This window comes from Zerene cesonia, chromosome 13 (assembly GCF_012273895.1).
Source record: "Zerene cesonia ecotype Mississippi chromosome 13, Zerene_cesonia_1.1, whole genome shotgun sequence".
Classification (NCBI taxonomy): Eukaryota; Metazoa; Arthropoda; class Insecta; order Lepidoptera; family Pieridae; genus Zerene; species Zerene cesonia.
Window position 1 is genome coordinate 5,472,098 of NC_052114.1, and position 16,233 is coordinate 5,488,330.

A 16,233-nucleotide genomic window follows, 5' to 3' on the forward strand; every position below is an offset into this window, starting at 1 on the left:
AGTTCTGGCAGACAGGGGTTTCAAAAATTTAAGTTATTTGTTAGGATAAAAGGACTGTATTCTTATAAGACCCCTTCTATTAACGACTACTCGTAGTTCAAAAGAAGAAGTAAAGCAGTCAAATTGAATTGCTGTGTTAAGAATTCACATTGAATGTGTAATAAGTAGATTACGGGAGTTCAATATGCTCCTACCTCATGCTTAACCATTATTAATAGTGTTATAGTGAAAGCCTGTGGTCTAATTAATATGCAGGATGTATTAATAAAAAAAATTAATAACTTTAAATATACTTTTATTCCTTTTTATCTTTAAACAAAAGAGGAAAAATAGCTTAACACTAAAAAGCTGTACATTTATCAAATAGGTATTCACAATACTCCTTGTTATATTCTACATCAATAATGACTATTTTTTGATATTTTGCAGATATGTCTGAATTATTTTCTAAGTCTAATGTCAAGGCTTATCCAGATGAAGGGCATTTAATTTCAATCGTATATATTTCATTTTCCCCATCTGGTGATGCTCCTATGATAGGATATGAGGGATTCAAATGCAATCCACTTGAATTAATCTTTATTTTCATTATATTTTCTACTTCCTTAATAACAGCATTTTCTAATAATTGTCCTCTTTTCATTGCTTCTGTATCTTTTGATTTTAAGGATCCCATTATAGCTTCAGTCAAAGAACCATGCATTGCCTTACAATGTCCTGCTTTTGATGCTGTTATTCTGGCATATCTAAGCTCATGCCATAAGGGAGAGATTTATTGTTCCCTAGTTGCAAATTTACTTCACATGCTTGTATGTCTATTGAAGACTTACTTATAGAAAATCTTTTCTGGTTGCCTTGAACTGGTGCTAACTAAATAATACATGGATAATTTTATTAGATTTGTACCCACAGCAGATAACTTTGATTTTTTCCACTAACAGTTGATAATAGTAGATGGTGCATCTTCAATGCGTCTATGCAGCCAAGCCAAAAATGCAATAGCATGCTTACAGTTTCCTGGTGAATAAAAACAGAGTTAAAAATAGAATAAATACGACCTAAAAAAGAAAGTAAATGAAAATAATAATTGCATTATTGATTAAAGGAAGAGTCAGAAAAAGGGTTATGTTGCCCTTAAACATTTTTATCTTTAAATAAATATTTAAGAAAAAGTATGGTAAAGTACACTATATATTCCATGTATTATGATATGCGTAATTACCTTAAGGCTTTTACTCCTTTGATTGGGATTCAATTTAAAAGAATCTCGTCATCACAAACACTTAGATAATGTAACAATACAATAGAATGTCGAGTGTCAGAACAGTGTTGCCAAAAAAATATTTTGGGTCTCCTTGTGGCTATGGACATGGCGTGACGAATCACGTTGTAGTGAGATTAAAAAATTAGTCAGAATTTATTAATAAGAATGTATATTTTTGTTTACTCTAGTGCAAATGAAAACGAAAAAAGCTCTTTCCCAATTCTCAATTTGAAATCCCTACGCATAGATTCATTCCCTTAAATTTAGGGATAAAGTTATAAGATGGTAGCACTGGTATATGGTGGTTCGTGGTTGTACCTATTGTACTATGACGTCATAGTTCACGTATTCGATCTGACCAATGGTGTAGCGTTTTATATATTTGAATTTCCCAGACTTTTTTAGCACTTTTTATTAATTAATTTCTTGATGAAATAAAAACTATATCCAAAAATATTAAAAGTAGGTTAATGGAGAAGTAATAAAGTTTATGAAAAAAAATACTTCATCCTAATTTAAATTTCATGCATATTCCCTATTAAAGCGCTTTTGAACAGTAAAAAAAAAAAAATAATATTTTTCAACGGAAAAGCAGAAAGCAGTTTCTAATATACCTTTTTTTTTCCTCCTCCGGAGATAAAGCCGTGGGTTATTTCGGATTCCTACCGACCAAAACCCCACTGTGTTCCGTCGAGCCACTTAAGTGAAGGGGCCACGGGAGTTGGTTAAAATTCGTCCGCGACCCCTTCGGCGGCTGCCCGTTTCCGGGCCAAGTTTCTTATATACCTAGATAATATTCATCACATATTTTGTATTGAAGTTTTCATTAACATTCATTTTTATTGGTGAATTCTGAAAAATTTAACATGGATTACGAAACAAATTAATTTCATGACCTTAATAATCTTTCATGAATATTGCTATTGCTTTTCAATTTTTTAGAAATACATTAAATGCAGTTCTGGTAAAATGTATTGAAATATGCAACTTTTTGCAAAAATCGTTATGGGTAACGGTAAATTGAATCTTAATAACGTCAACGTTACTTTCAGTCTTCTTTATCGCTCTGTTTATTTCTAATAAACATACATAGATTGACTCGGTTAAACCTCAAATTAAAAAATAATAAAAAAAATCATACAAATATAATAATCATGTGCCCCGCGGTTTAACCCGCGTAAGTCCGTATCCCGTAGGAATATCGAGATAAAAAGTTGCCTATATGTTATTCCAGTTGTCCAGCTGTCTACGTACCAAATTTCATTGCAATCGGTTGAGTAGTTTTTGCGTGAAAGAGCATCAAACACACACATTCTTACAAACTTTCGCATTTATAATATTAGTAGGATTTCACTTTTAACTGGTTATATTATTATGAGCACTATTCTATTCGTTTAAAGCTTAACTTAACATGCTTCATCTGAACAATTATGATAACGTTAGTTATGTTTTAACTCCCGTATAAGGGTACTTAACTAACATAACTTTATTAAGGGTATCTTTTGAAGACGGAAACAACCAAATTAAATGGTATAAGATAGCAGATAGATACTACCTCCTTACTTCATAGTAACATACAAGTACTTAGTAACTGAATACACTTTTGTATGTCATCGTCGGCAATGAAGCTGGTAGGTCGCCTGACGGTAAGAGCTACCACCGTCCATGAACACTTGCAGAGGCGTAAGGTCTACATATGGATTGCCAACTATAATTTGGAAAGAGATTAAGAAAGGATTGACGAGAACAATAAAGGTAAGGACTGGGCGGCGTAATGAAAAGGATATGGGCCGTCGGTTCCCCCACTCACCGAACGAAACACAGCAGCAAGCTACTATTTAACGTAGGTGTTCTGTGAGGGTGTGGTACTTCCCCGGTGCAAGCGGGCCCAATTCGTGTCTGCTCGGCTTTAAAATGCCTGCTTGATTTGGTTAGCACCGCCCTCCATATATATTATGTTGTAACATGTACCAAAACCTCGCAGTCTCTCCTCTTCAAGAATAGTGGCAAAAGTTTTTATTCATTTAGTACATCATGGCGTCATCGTAATATTCTACCCACGTCAACAAAAGTTATACAGTACCAGTATTATGTTATCTGTGGCAGTTCAGATACAGTCCCTTCTTCTGCCTATTATTTCCTGATTAATCAGTTGAGCAAAAAAAAATTGAGCGCCAACAGAAGTATTCGCGGCTCAAGTGGCTCCCACTTCCAATTTATATATTGTTATTGCTGAGAATTTTCTATCGATTTATTAAAACGAATTCCTATTTTCCTTCTTGGAAGGTAATGGTAATTTTCATGTGTTATAATAATAATTAATAACTATATTAGTATAGATTTATAACATTATTTCATTATTATTGAATTACCTACTAAACTAACGACGTATTTATACGCGAAAATAATTTAGTTATATTAGTTTATTTAACAAATTTGTATTTATTATTCTGTGGTATTAGGTAAGATTCATTAATTTGTATTAATTACTTTAACTTTTTAACTTATGATGTCTTCAAAAAATGACCAGGATATGCGCAGACCATTGACCTCTATAGATTAGACTAATATGTTACCTATATTATCATAACATGTACGTTGGTATGTATATTTAAAATATTTCATTGTGTTAAGTCTTTACTAATATTTTAACACAAATTTGTCACATCCATTATGTCATATGTATAATTTTAAAACCCCTAAAACTATTGGTATCCTATCGGTGTAATGATATCAAACAATGCACAATGGATACCGCTAAAACAATACACGAGCCTCTGGAATACTAAATTATCCTCAACTCAAATTGTAGATATAAATGCAAAAAAAGATTTATCTCCTTGTACTCTTCAATTCGGATTTTATAACTTTGAAATGACGGCAAATAAGTTGTCGGGCGCAAGCGATCATCTTGTTCCATTTCAGGAGGGGCTTAATAAATTCAACCTCATAATCGCAACAATTTATACAAATTACTCCACTTTGCTGTAATAATAAGTATAACTTGAGAAAGCAGGATGTGGTCAAATTGAAATCGACGTCCTGAGTGCATTGATGTGGTAAGTGCATAATATATTGCAATCAGCGATAATTTATTATCTTGACATCCTCTTCTTCTTCAGGATAAGCAGGGATGCTGCTTGCAAAAAACGAAAATAATATTCACCACAAGAGTGTATTTTAAACTAAGAAGACGAAGAAGAAAGGAGACGAACTAAATGTAAAAGGGTAATTACATTTTTGTTTACTTGCATCGGTTTTTTAGCAATACATTGATATTTCTATTAACAATATACAATTTATTTATTTATCTATTCTTTATTGCACACTTACAAAATATAAAACGGAGATAAACTTAGCAAAAGCAACTTAAAACTAGTATACAAATGGCGGCCTTATGGCTAAAAGCCATCTCTGCCAGGCAACCGGGCAATTACAACAACATATCGTAAACTTTTTACATATATATTATGGCAAAAATAAATAAAAGCATGTAAAAGAAACCGTCTTATAGTATTACAGCGTCACTCCCGACTGCCTTGACTAATTTAATTTACAAGTTTTTCTTTTTCTGTCTGTCTGTCCTGTGTTAGCTCCAGGAAATTCGTCGCGACGTCGTTACAAGCATGCTATTTTCAACAAGATAGGATTTAACGACCGCTATTTGCTTACAAATATTCTTGTAAGTAATAATGATTTTGCATGCAATATAGTGCTTCATGATTTTGAAAACAATAATTTAATAAATTACGCCCGCGATTTCACCCGTGTGCACTACAAAATTTTTGTACATACATACGATTTACCTTTTTGAAACACTAAACTGAACTTTTTTTTCACCACTGTCTGTCAACTTCAAATACACTGACTGCAGTCTGCAGATTAGGTATTTTTTATGGCCGAAAAAAGCGTTAGAACTAGATGTATTGAAAATTACAATAAATTTTATGCCTACTTGGTTTGTTTCCAATTATATAATCAGAATATATTGGGTGATATTGGGTACTTTAAATATATAATGAATTATGAAAATATAAATGAATAATGAAAGGACTAAAACAATTAACAAAATTATAGAATAAATGCACAGAAAAAAAATCTATCATGACTAATAATGCCTGAATTAGAATATAAGAAGCACGATAATAATATGTTAAAATATGTATATTTATGTATGAAGAAGTTTTGGTTTTCCCCGCTCCATTAAACGAGTAACAATATAATTTCCCAACTTTCCTAAATAATAATGTAATGCATTTTTATTACTGTTGATTTATTTTCAAGCTAGTACTCGCGTGTTGCCTATGATAGGTATATCTATGTATATACAATTTTGAACACATTTGTAAGCCCGTAAGATCACGCAACAGGCGAGTGGCTGTAACGTCAATGTGTTACGTAGAAGTGACAATCAATAGCATTATAGAATAGTGGAGGGTGGTTTGCTTGAAGTCTTAGATAATGTTTCTGTTTTTTAACGTTTGGTTACATGTAACGAAACATTTAAATTTGTTGGTTTATTTTTATTAAAAACAATACACGATACGTATTCTTGTACTATGAAAATTTTTAATATGTAACTACTTATGTAGGTACAGAAATACTAATAAATTATGAAAACGTAATTTTAGTACGTTATATGTTGTCATATCCATTTTTTGATGAATATCTTCGTTGCTTTCAAGTTTTTAGCAGTGCCAGTGACTCTGGAATCCAAATCAATCAAACATTTTTTTAGAAAATGTAATGTTTAATTTTTTAATAAAATTTGTTTAAATAATATGTCCACCAAAATATAAACCAAAGAGAGCTGATTTGCAGTCCGAACTTCAGAATTGAATTATGTTATGTTATTTAATGAAAAAAAATATACACTACATTATGTATAATGGATACATTTTCTATCTTCTTTTTCTTCTTTTGTGTATCAAATAAATTACTAATGAAAATTTATAACTACTTTTTAGTACTCATAAGATTTTTAAGCTATTTATAATGTAAGAAACCCAAGGCATCAAATGAAATAAAGTAGATAATAATATTTCCACAACTAACATTGGCATTTCACTAGGAGATTGATTTTCAGTAAAAAAGCAAGATATTGATCAATGTTAACCTTTGTTATCATTAACTAAGAGGGTCGGGACTCGAGGATGCGATCAATGTAGAATTTTACTTTTTGCGTTGGAAATATTATGACGTCATATCTCTATATAATCTTAGTACTTGCATTTAACATCCATACAAATTCATTTTATACAATTTCTTTCTACATTTAGATATGTTTTGCGATGATAGAGATTAAGTAGGTATGTACTGAATTATTTTCTCATACATATAATGTCTTAAATTTCACAAAAGAAATATTTCTTAAAAATGATGGAAAAGTTCTTAAAACAAACTTAGATAAAGAGTATAGGTAACACGTATCGTAAGTACAATGTGTTCCTAGTAGTATTTTACTAGTATTGCCTATATATTGTTGTAGTGACGTATTTTGAAAACTAATCTAACTAACCTTATAACTAAAAAATCAAATGTGAAAATGTTTGTGCCAAATGCTACTCACTTTATAAATAAATGTTTGCGTAATGTTGGTAGCTACCTACAATAAAGTTTAGCAAAGCACACATGCGCACATATAAAAATAAATAAAAAGCGCATTTGTAGAAAGAGCTGCAGTTATTGTAGTCAAAGTCAAGGTTACCTTTGGCGAACTGACCTACGGAACCTAAATTGCTCTTGAACTCGCTTACACACTGGCCTCAATTGTCGTCTAATGTCCCGGTTAACAACCTCTGGTACCAAGGTGCCTGATGTTGCATTGTAAGTACCACATCAGATAAATTGATTCAGCGAATCCGTGCATCGTAGGGAGCAGTTAGCGGAATTTTTTATTAATCTTAAAATGAAATTCATATGAAGACGATCCAGGTATGAAAATCACGCAGTCTCATGTTCATTTTTGACTTTGGTTAATATTTAAGTCATGCAATTAGAAACTAACGATTTGAGCAGGTCCATCGCTTTAAAATATTTTTTTTATTACCTAGTAGATACTCTCACATTATAGTTTTCTTCTTCAAAATCCATTCCCAAAATCATATAATATTTTTCTGTCTCATTTAGGTATGACTATATTTCTATGCTAAAACATCTATAGGTACTTCTATTTCATGAATGTCACATACGTTGCACCGGATGTGCCACTGTATCACGTTTTAAGCGAATGCTTTTTATATTTAGAATTATCAATAAGTGATAAAAAAAAACATTAAATATTAGTCTTTTTATTATCTACTTACATTTTGTGAGCTGAGCTTAATCAATATTTTTAAAACCGCGATGTGATTTTAATGCAGATAGTGTCAAGATACTACGTAAGTAGTAAAGTTGATGATTTTATTTAATTGGTATCTGAATCAGGTATAATTTAAAATTAGGAAAAGAAACAAGTATCAATTTTAAAATCCGTTTTCACTATATAAATAGAGTCAATAGCAACTTCCTACCTTTGGTATTGGCAACCTACCTAATCACGATGTTAAGTACATCTAGATAGTATTATTTTATCTGTGCTAATATTGTAAATTCTATTTATTTTATTTATTATTTGTTTATTTATTTCAATTCTTTATTGTACAATGCACTCATGCACAAAAAACACACAGACACAAAAATATTTATTGTACAAATTGGCAGCCTTATCGCATTGAAGCAGTTTCTTCCAGGTAACCTTGGAATATAGGAAAATAAAAAAAGACAGAAAAGGCAGATAGAAAATACAAGAAATCAATATAATGAGACAGTTCAGGCATTAAATTAAATAACATAAAGAATCAAGATCAATAAGAAAAACATTTAGGTACGCTATTAGTTTAATTAAGATAATAATATCAACAAAAAAAATTGTAACCTATAATGGGCATCTTATCCTTCAAGTAAAAGTTTTAATTTGTAAAGATTCTCGATAAAACCTCAATTATTTGCCTAGCCACAAAGATTGAATAATGCATTTTATATCCTAACCGACATCTATTTATTAATTGGCTCAATGCCTAAGCGAACCTTATGAAATAGAACTGAAATGGATTCTTAATAACCCACCTTTTATAAATAAGTAGCAACTGTCAAATGCCTCTCTTTGCATATATATATTTTTTTACAAGTTGCATATAGGGTTGCACACGTTTTTGCAATATTCGAGGGTGGTCGTATGCGGGCTCAGCTGCAAACGAGATTTGCGCTTACACACTTCAATGCTTTACATAATTACTAGCAAAACGTCTATAATAACAGCGGATGTTCTATACTATAATATTGTATTTGAGATATCCGCAAATCGGTGATTAACGACAATACAAATGAAATGTTTATTACGAGTAAATATAGTTCAATCACATAACTAACGTAGAATAACACGGGTATCTTGCTGAATTTAACTAAACTAAAATAATTCACTGACTAGTTCACAATTATGTAATATATGTACTTAGTTTAAAATGAGTGTAGATGATTAATACTACAAACAAAAAGCTTTAACAACATTGGCCATTGAGTATTAAAAGGCGAAGTTAGTTGTACCTTCTTTGTCTGCGTGTAATAATAATCTCTATATCATCATCATCTGCATGTCGGCTACCTCCGCCGTTTCATGCACTGTTGATAAATGAAAATTAAATTTTTTCTACACGCTCACCTGGTCTCGAACCCCAGAATTCGTTTTAAGTCCAGGGTTCACTGCTTGGTTTACTCCCTTGGTCACATAATCACTCATGAATTAAGTGCCCGATTTCTATACATCAATATTTATTGTTTGATATTGTCAGTAGAAGGATCTTAAGGAAGAAAAAATTTGGACTTTTTTTCTAAATATGAGAAAAATAACGACCCACTTCATACATATGATAGATTTCACGAGGACAGGAGAACGTCTTGTATAATAACTAGTATAAATCAGCTAGTATAATAACACTAGACTGCGATAATAAGTATAAGGTATTTATGTTATTTTTTTGGCTAAGAGTCTAATATAATTCTTATTAAGAATGGAAGTCGTTAAGCAATAATATAATCATCACGAAAAAATAGAAGGATTACCGTATAATAAGTTTGGTTCATATCCTAGCTTAGGTAGATATATTAATACACTGCTACATCGAGCTATAGATTTCTTGTTTCAACATACTATAAATATATACTTTTTTAGTGATACTTTTAAGAAATTACGAAAAAAATTCACAAATATCAAAAACTATATATATTTCACAGAATTTTCTAATTATTATTACTTTCTTTATTGTTTACCCCTAAAGTGAACTATCAACGTTAAATACAATCTCTTTCTTAACTTCACACATTAGTCACATATTTCTTATTCATTGAACTAAAATATTAATGTACTCTATGCAAAAGCTCGAGACGGTCTGATTCTTAGCAATTAAGGTGACTGAGAGCAGCCAAAACAATCGATCCCACCAAATGGTCGTCTCGTTGGGTAGAGTTCAGCACGCACTACGCATACGCAGACATGTCGCGATTTTACTTATCAATTAAGCACACACTAATCCCGTTCTATCATCTTATATCTTCAATATATTTAAATATGATAAGTTACATATTATTATTACGTGTTTCATACCTATATGTATTTTTTATTCATATAAAAACGCTTTTGGGAGCGTGTGTACTTTGAGCCCTTGAAAATTAAATATCTCTTACAATGTGCAATTAATAAACCACATTTATACCCTCCGTGAAGATTCGCTTTGGTATAAAAATAGACGACGACGCGAAAATATATTTAGCAATGTTTTATGAAGAGTAGATCACTGCAAAGTAAAAATAAGTGCTATTAATGTGCGCACCAGCGTCATGTCCTTGCGTTGAATGATAAGAATGTTATTTATAAAAATCACTAAGTTGTTTCCAAAACAATTACATTGTATTCACTTGCATATAACATATATGTATATACTTACAACTAAATGCAGGGGCTAACATTAAATACCAAATAAATAGATAGAGCAATTATAGATAGTACTGCTTGTATGTATCTATCATAATTTAACTAGACTTAAATGTCCACCCCAAGTTTAATAATACCATTGGAACTACTTTACGATAATCCCAATATTGGTGGTATTAATGGTCATGCATGCGGGTTATAATCAAAATGGCAAAAACTAATTAAGATCGCAACATCCGATAAGATTCATTCTCTGTTTTACTGAGATGTCCTAATAAAATTTTATTAAAATTAATTAACCCTGCCTACTTACTCTGTGGGTAATCAAATACGATCTGTAACCTATTGTTGCTAAGCAATTGAAACTAATGGAGATTTGCAGACTTATTGTATTTGAAAGGTCAATACTCAGTATGTATATACAATCACTGTTATATTGTTTTGGTTCTTTTTCCACACCACCTTGAGGTAAGAACCTTAGGTGCGTTTTTTTTAAAGAGGTATCCCCAGTAGGCCTAATCCTCCATTGGCGTGCATCATTATCTGGAATAAATTGGACATTAAATACCTATTATATCTATTACATTAACCATCGGGCGTGGTTTGATTATAATTTCGGATATGGTCAAAATCGTGGTAGCGTACGTAGAGGTTATTAGGTAATGTGTCAGGAATTGTGTCACCCAGTTATACGGAGGCGTTGCGTTTGCAAGTCGTAGATTGAAGGACGAGGGCAGTGTCTTGACTGGAACGATAGACGAGAAGTCTTAGTGAAACATTATTAACATTTCACCATAATCAATTTAGCATTTACAGCTTCACAATCACGTTTTAAAATATTATAGGTATCGGTTCGTTATAAACATTGTTATTTTTAAGAGATAGTGATTTATACGGAATATAATTGCTAAGATAAGAATTAATTATAATTTCAAGTCTATGACAACTCTATGATAAGTAATTTTTTTGTGAAGATATCAGTGTCTACATTAAGAATTATTTTTTTACCAAAATAATGCACTTGAAAAGTATGTTCATATCTGTTCATCAATTATTCTCTTCTCTTATTCAAAGTAATCGCACAAATGTATACGAACAATCAAAAGGTTTTGTGGTGGCGGCCACGAACCTCTTGGGACCATTCGATATATTTATGGATTTACATCAACATTCACAGCACATACATAGGTAACATACTTCTCAATTACGATCATAATATCAAGATTATAAAATTTAGTAATTTAAATGAAAAGCGTGATTCTATGAAATTATACGATACGATACCTGCTAATAAAAAATATGAAAAAATTTATATTCATAAAGTACACGAGTAAAACTTAATCGATTCTAACTTTAATCTTATTGCCACCCGTATAAATTATTTCGATAAAAAAAATTTAATTCTCAAATATAAATACTATCTTTTTCAACGTTCTTAAAAAAAAGATGGAGGTTATCAATTCGACTGTACTTTTTGTGATTGTTACTGCATACCTTTATACTACTGGTTGAGCCTGGTGCTTTGAAAGCTGGTGCTTGCCATGTGCTCCCATTAAGATTTGGTCTAGTTCTGACAATTATAAGGCGGTTTAGATTTTTTGTTTAAAATAATTATTTAGAAAAACGTTAACGACGCGAGCTATATAACGTTGTGAAGTGACCTAATGAGCTCTAGCTCTATCGGATTGATAATTTGCTAAAAATAATTTATGCACATTATAATATTAATTATATTATTCTTCAATTGCTGACCATTAAAATTAAGAAGTAATCTTTAAACTTTCCATAATTTATATTTTTCTAAAAAGAACTTTTTGCTGTTAATAGGTAACCTAGGAAAAAATATGAATGATAAATAAATAATATAAGAATAAATTGAAAAGGTATAATATAACATACGATTTTTAATTAATGGTTCTATCTAAATTGTAAAATAAACCTGCTAGAGTTAAAAATATATTTTCACATAATGCTGGCTGCCTATGTTTCGGGATCTGCTAAATAAGGTACTATTGTCTAAGTATTGCGTCTACGATAATTGCTCTTAATCCAAATGCACTTAAAATTACTTATTTCTTTGTGAATTGTTTTAAAAGATTTCTATAGAAATAAAGTATGATATATCACACTCTATTATTTTTTTATTAAAAAATTAAAGTACACAAATTCGTCAAATCTGACTAACAACATATCCAAAACCGACCGACTCTTCAAATATATAGCTCTATAAAAATAAAGGTATTTCAATATTCGATTGATATTTATTGTGGTGATCTGAAATTGAATTGAGGTGTGAAGTATTGAAAAACTACAATATCAACTACTGGTTAGCGAACTATTTCTTTATATTAAGTGTGTTCTGTTTATAAAATTTAAACTAATTTTTTGCAACATATAGAAATTGTTACTCGTAGTCAAAGAAAGCTGTTTTAGTTTATACTCTACAAAACGTCCCTCAAGATTCCAAAAATGTCTCTTTAGAAATGGGTGAGTAAAAGTCGTAAGTTTATACATTCCATTAAATCTAAGAGTAAGTATTCTGGAATGGTACTTACACGCTAAGATTTAGCCTTTTTTTTGAGCACTAGTGTTCATATATGTATAAATATATTTCTTTTGAATATATCAAATAGAATTGGGTTATGTTCGTAGTTTATAGTTAATGCCGTTATCATTAGCGGTCGAAGCCCCTTTGCTTTAGCAGATCACATATGTATTTGCATGCACTTTGATAACCTCGTTTAATATTACGATTGTTTACCTTAATTACTTCTGTGGCATCGCTTTATTTACCTACTACTTTCAACATTACGTCACGACTTTTTAAAACATTATCGTAAACTTATAAACTTATTATTCGCGAATGATATATTCTTTTTTTATTTTAATACTAAATTCATATGAATTCGTTACTCGAGTCACGATCAAATTTGCGATTATCATGTGTCACAATGGTCGCGATCGAAATCTTAAAGTAGCCGCATAGACAATAGTAGAGTACCTGGGGCTTGAATAGGACAATTTTTGTCTAATTAAAATTGGCAATGCGTGAAGCGATCACGGAATACCTTACACACTTATAAGCTGCACACGTGTCTGTCAATGAACTTTGCTGACCATGTCAAGCGAATATTGTCGCTCGCACGTGGAATCTTTCGTACTTCCTCGTGATACACTTCCAGCATTTAAAAGTAACGGTTAAGTAAGACTTTTAAGTTGCACTAAGCTTATACTTAATTACTCGGCTCTACTGTTATTCTTACTTTTACTCTACTGTTTTAATATATTAAAGGTATTATATTATAATTTATAAAAAAGTACTAACGAGCAAATACGAGGACATTATCTGTGCGGGCCAGGAAGTCGTCCTGCTCTGTGTGTGTAACAAAAGTGCGCGAAAGCGCAGGTGCATCTGCCTGCACGCCGGGTGGCGGAGGCCGCATCTCGAAACGCTCCATGAGATCTGCAGGCACTCGCGGCAGTTGCCGACCCGTAGTGTTCGGTGCCTGGGTGAAACCGAGCTTCGCCAACAGGCTTTCACGGATCACTCTTAGGCTATGCTCGCGCGCGTTTTCATACGAGCGACAGGAGGCACACACGACTTGAGCTGCGGGAGGCTCTTGTGGGCAGGCCAGGTCGGCGGCGACGGCCGCCAACCACGCGGCGAGCAGCAGCAGGCTCGCGGGCCTGGCCCGCGGCCCGCGCGACGCGCCCAGCGGACGCGTGGTGCGGCAAAGCGGGGAGCGGCGCGGGCGGCACGGCGGAGCGAGCGAGCGGTGTGCGGCCGCGGACGGCGCGTGCTACACTGCACGCGGCTCGCGGCTCGCGTGTCGCCCGCGCTGCGCACACGCCTCGCCAGGCTCCCCGAACGCGGAGCGACTTGCATCGCCCCGCGCGTTACCGCCCCACCACTAGCTCGCTCGTAAGCTGTGACTCACTGTAACCACCTTGCCTCATGAAACACGAAAGTGTGCTTAACTTTTCCGCCCGCCTCAGCTTGCAGCTCTACATCTGTTGACATTCAATGTCGCTAAGCAGGTAACAAGTACCTAACTATTAATTTTGCATCTAACTACCTTGTAGATAAGAAAACGTTCTTATCTACAGTGGCTTAAATGCGGATGCAGGGAACTGGGAAGGACAAGGAAAGGATACGAGCTCCCCCAAATAATTAAATATTACATCTGATGTTTTTTTTGCAGAGTTTGTGAGCCTAATATTCAATTTTTCTAATAATATAATGCTGTCTTTGTATGCTTGTGTGTTTGAAAACGCTTATGGAAGAAACCAGAACTACTGGACAGATTTCAAAAATTATATGATATGTACCACGGGTGATTCGGGGTCTGAGTTGAGCGCACATCAATTTTTATGAATAAAAATTACTAGCTGTAACCCGGGGCCTCAATTAAAAGTAGACTATGTGCCTATATATCAATAATCCACATTATAATCTATTTCTGTACCAACTTTCATATAGATACGATAAGCTGTTTCTGATTGAAAGAGTAAAAAAAAGAGCTTGAAAGAGTTTGATTTTATATTATAACGCATTTTTAATAAGATCTTCTTTATTTGATATGTTTTGTACCGGTAAAATTTCGACAACATTTCAGTATTATGGAGTTATTTCTACTTCAAAAAAACAAACCCACAAATTCTATTTTTTTCTCTAGACTAATAAAACAGGAAACGTCCGTAAATTAGCTATGTGAGGCAATGAGGATTTTCGGTATTGTTTCGCTTAATCTCACGTGTATATTTATTTCATTTGTATAAAATCGTGTAAATATTAATACGTGTTTTGTAAGTTCATAAAAACCTGTAACTATAAGATTTTAGCATAAAATCTTTTGAGTCCTTATAAAGTGTTATAAGATAGATATAATAATAAGAAATGACATTCTTACTTAATATACTTTTGTTATCATCGCTACATAATATAAAACAAAGTCGCTTCCCGCCGTCTGTGTATGTTTGCTTAGATCTTTAAAATTTCGCAACAGATATTATGTTTTTTTTATTTAAGATAGAGTGATTCAAGAGAAAGGTTTATATGTATAATAACATAGAAAAAAATGGGGAAGGCGTTTGACTCCGACTTAAACGCGTTCGAAGCCGCGGGCAAAGGGTAGTTTATTTTAGGTTGGCCATTACGTCATTCAAAAAGATATTTTCGTTTATTACAACTTGTATATTTACATGTATATGTTTTCAGCCAACTCAATCTATGTTACGAGAATTTATAGATTAAACAAATTTTTCACCAGCATTTTATGCAAAAACCAGATGGACTCGGCTAAATAAATTATTATCAAAACTAAAATAAATATTTTGACGGCTCGGTAAAAAATTATTGTATATTTCGTGGTTTTTATGTGTACGAGTATACTAATAAACCTTGCAGTTTAGCAGTGAATGTAGCTTATAATCAGTCTGTCCGCGCTGGCTGTGGCTAATTTGAAAACCTATTATGCACAAAAAACATTATATTTAAAATGATATAAACAAGCAATTTTCTCTTCTGTGTTCTTATAAAATATGAACATATATTGAAAAAAATAAAAAGATACCAGTTACCTAACCAGAGTATCCAACAACATAATGTTATAATATGAATGTCCATAAGAATATAAATCTTAATCTTAGATTATACCTTTAAAAAATGGTTGCCTGTAAAGTCGGTTTTACGGGCGAAGATTTTACGTGACAACGTCTTTTTCTGGGTAGAATATTTATTGATATGAATATTATTAAATTGCACAATAGGAACAAGGAATTGAATGAAAATAAGAATTGCACAAATTTTAACTATAGAAAATATATTTTGTTTACTAAAAAGACAGAGACAGAGACACAAGCACGCGCCGATTCAATGCGCCTAATTCTCTAGTGCTGCGCGCGCGGCGGACCGATCATAGTTCGGTGACTCATCGTAACGTTACCGGGCGTTACACTTTTTCATGAGTGACTCCGAGCCGCAACCTAATTTAAGACGTTG

General features: G+C 32.6%; 1 protein-coding gene across 1 annotated transcript; it reads right to left on the bottom strand.

The window, feature by feature from the left end:
• Positions 1-278: 278 nt before the first annotated feature.
• On the bottom strand, positions 279-13,690 carry LOC119831288. Its single transcript, XM_038354590.1, is given in 3 exon segments — positions 279-797; positions 831-1,017; positions 13,558-13,690. Coding segments are annotated over 3 exon segments (651 nt in total). The 3' UTR covers positions 279-466.
• Positions 13,691-16,233: the final 2,543 nt, after the last annotated feature.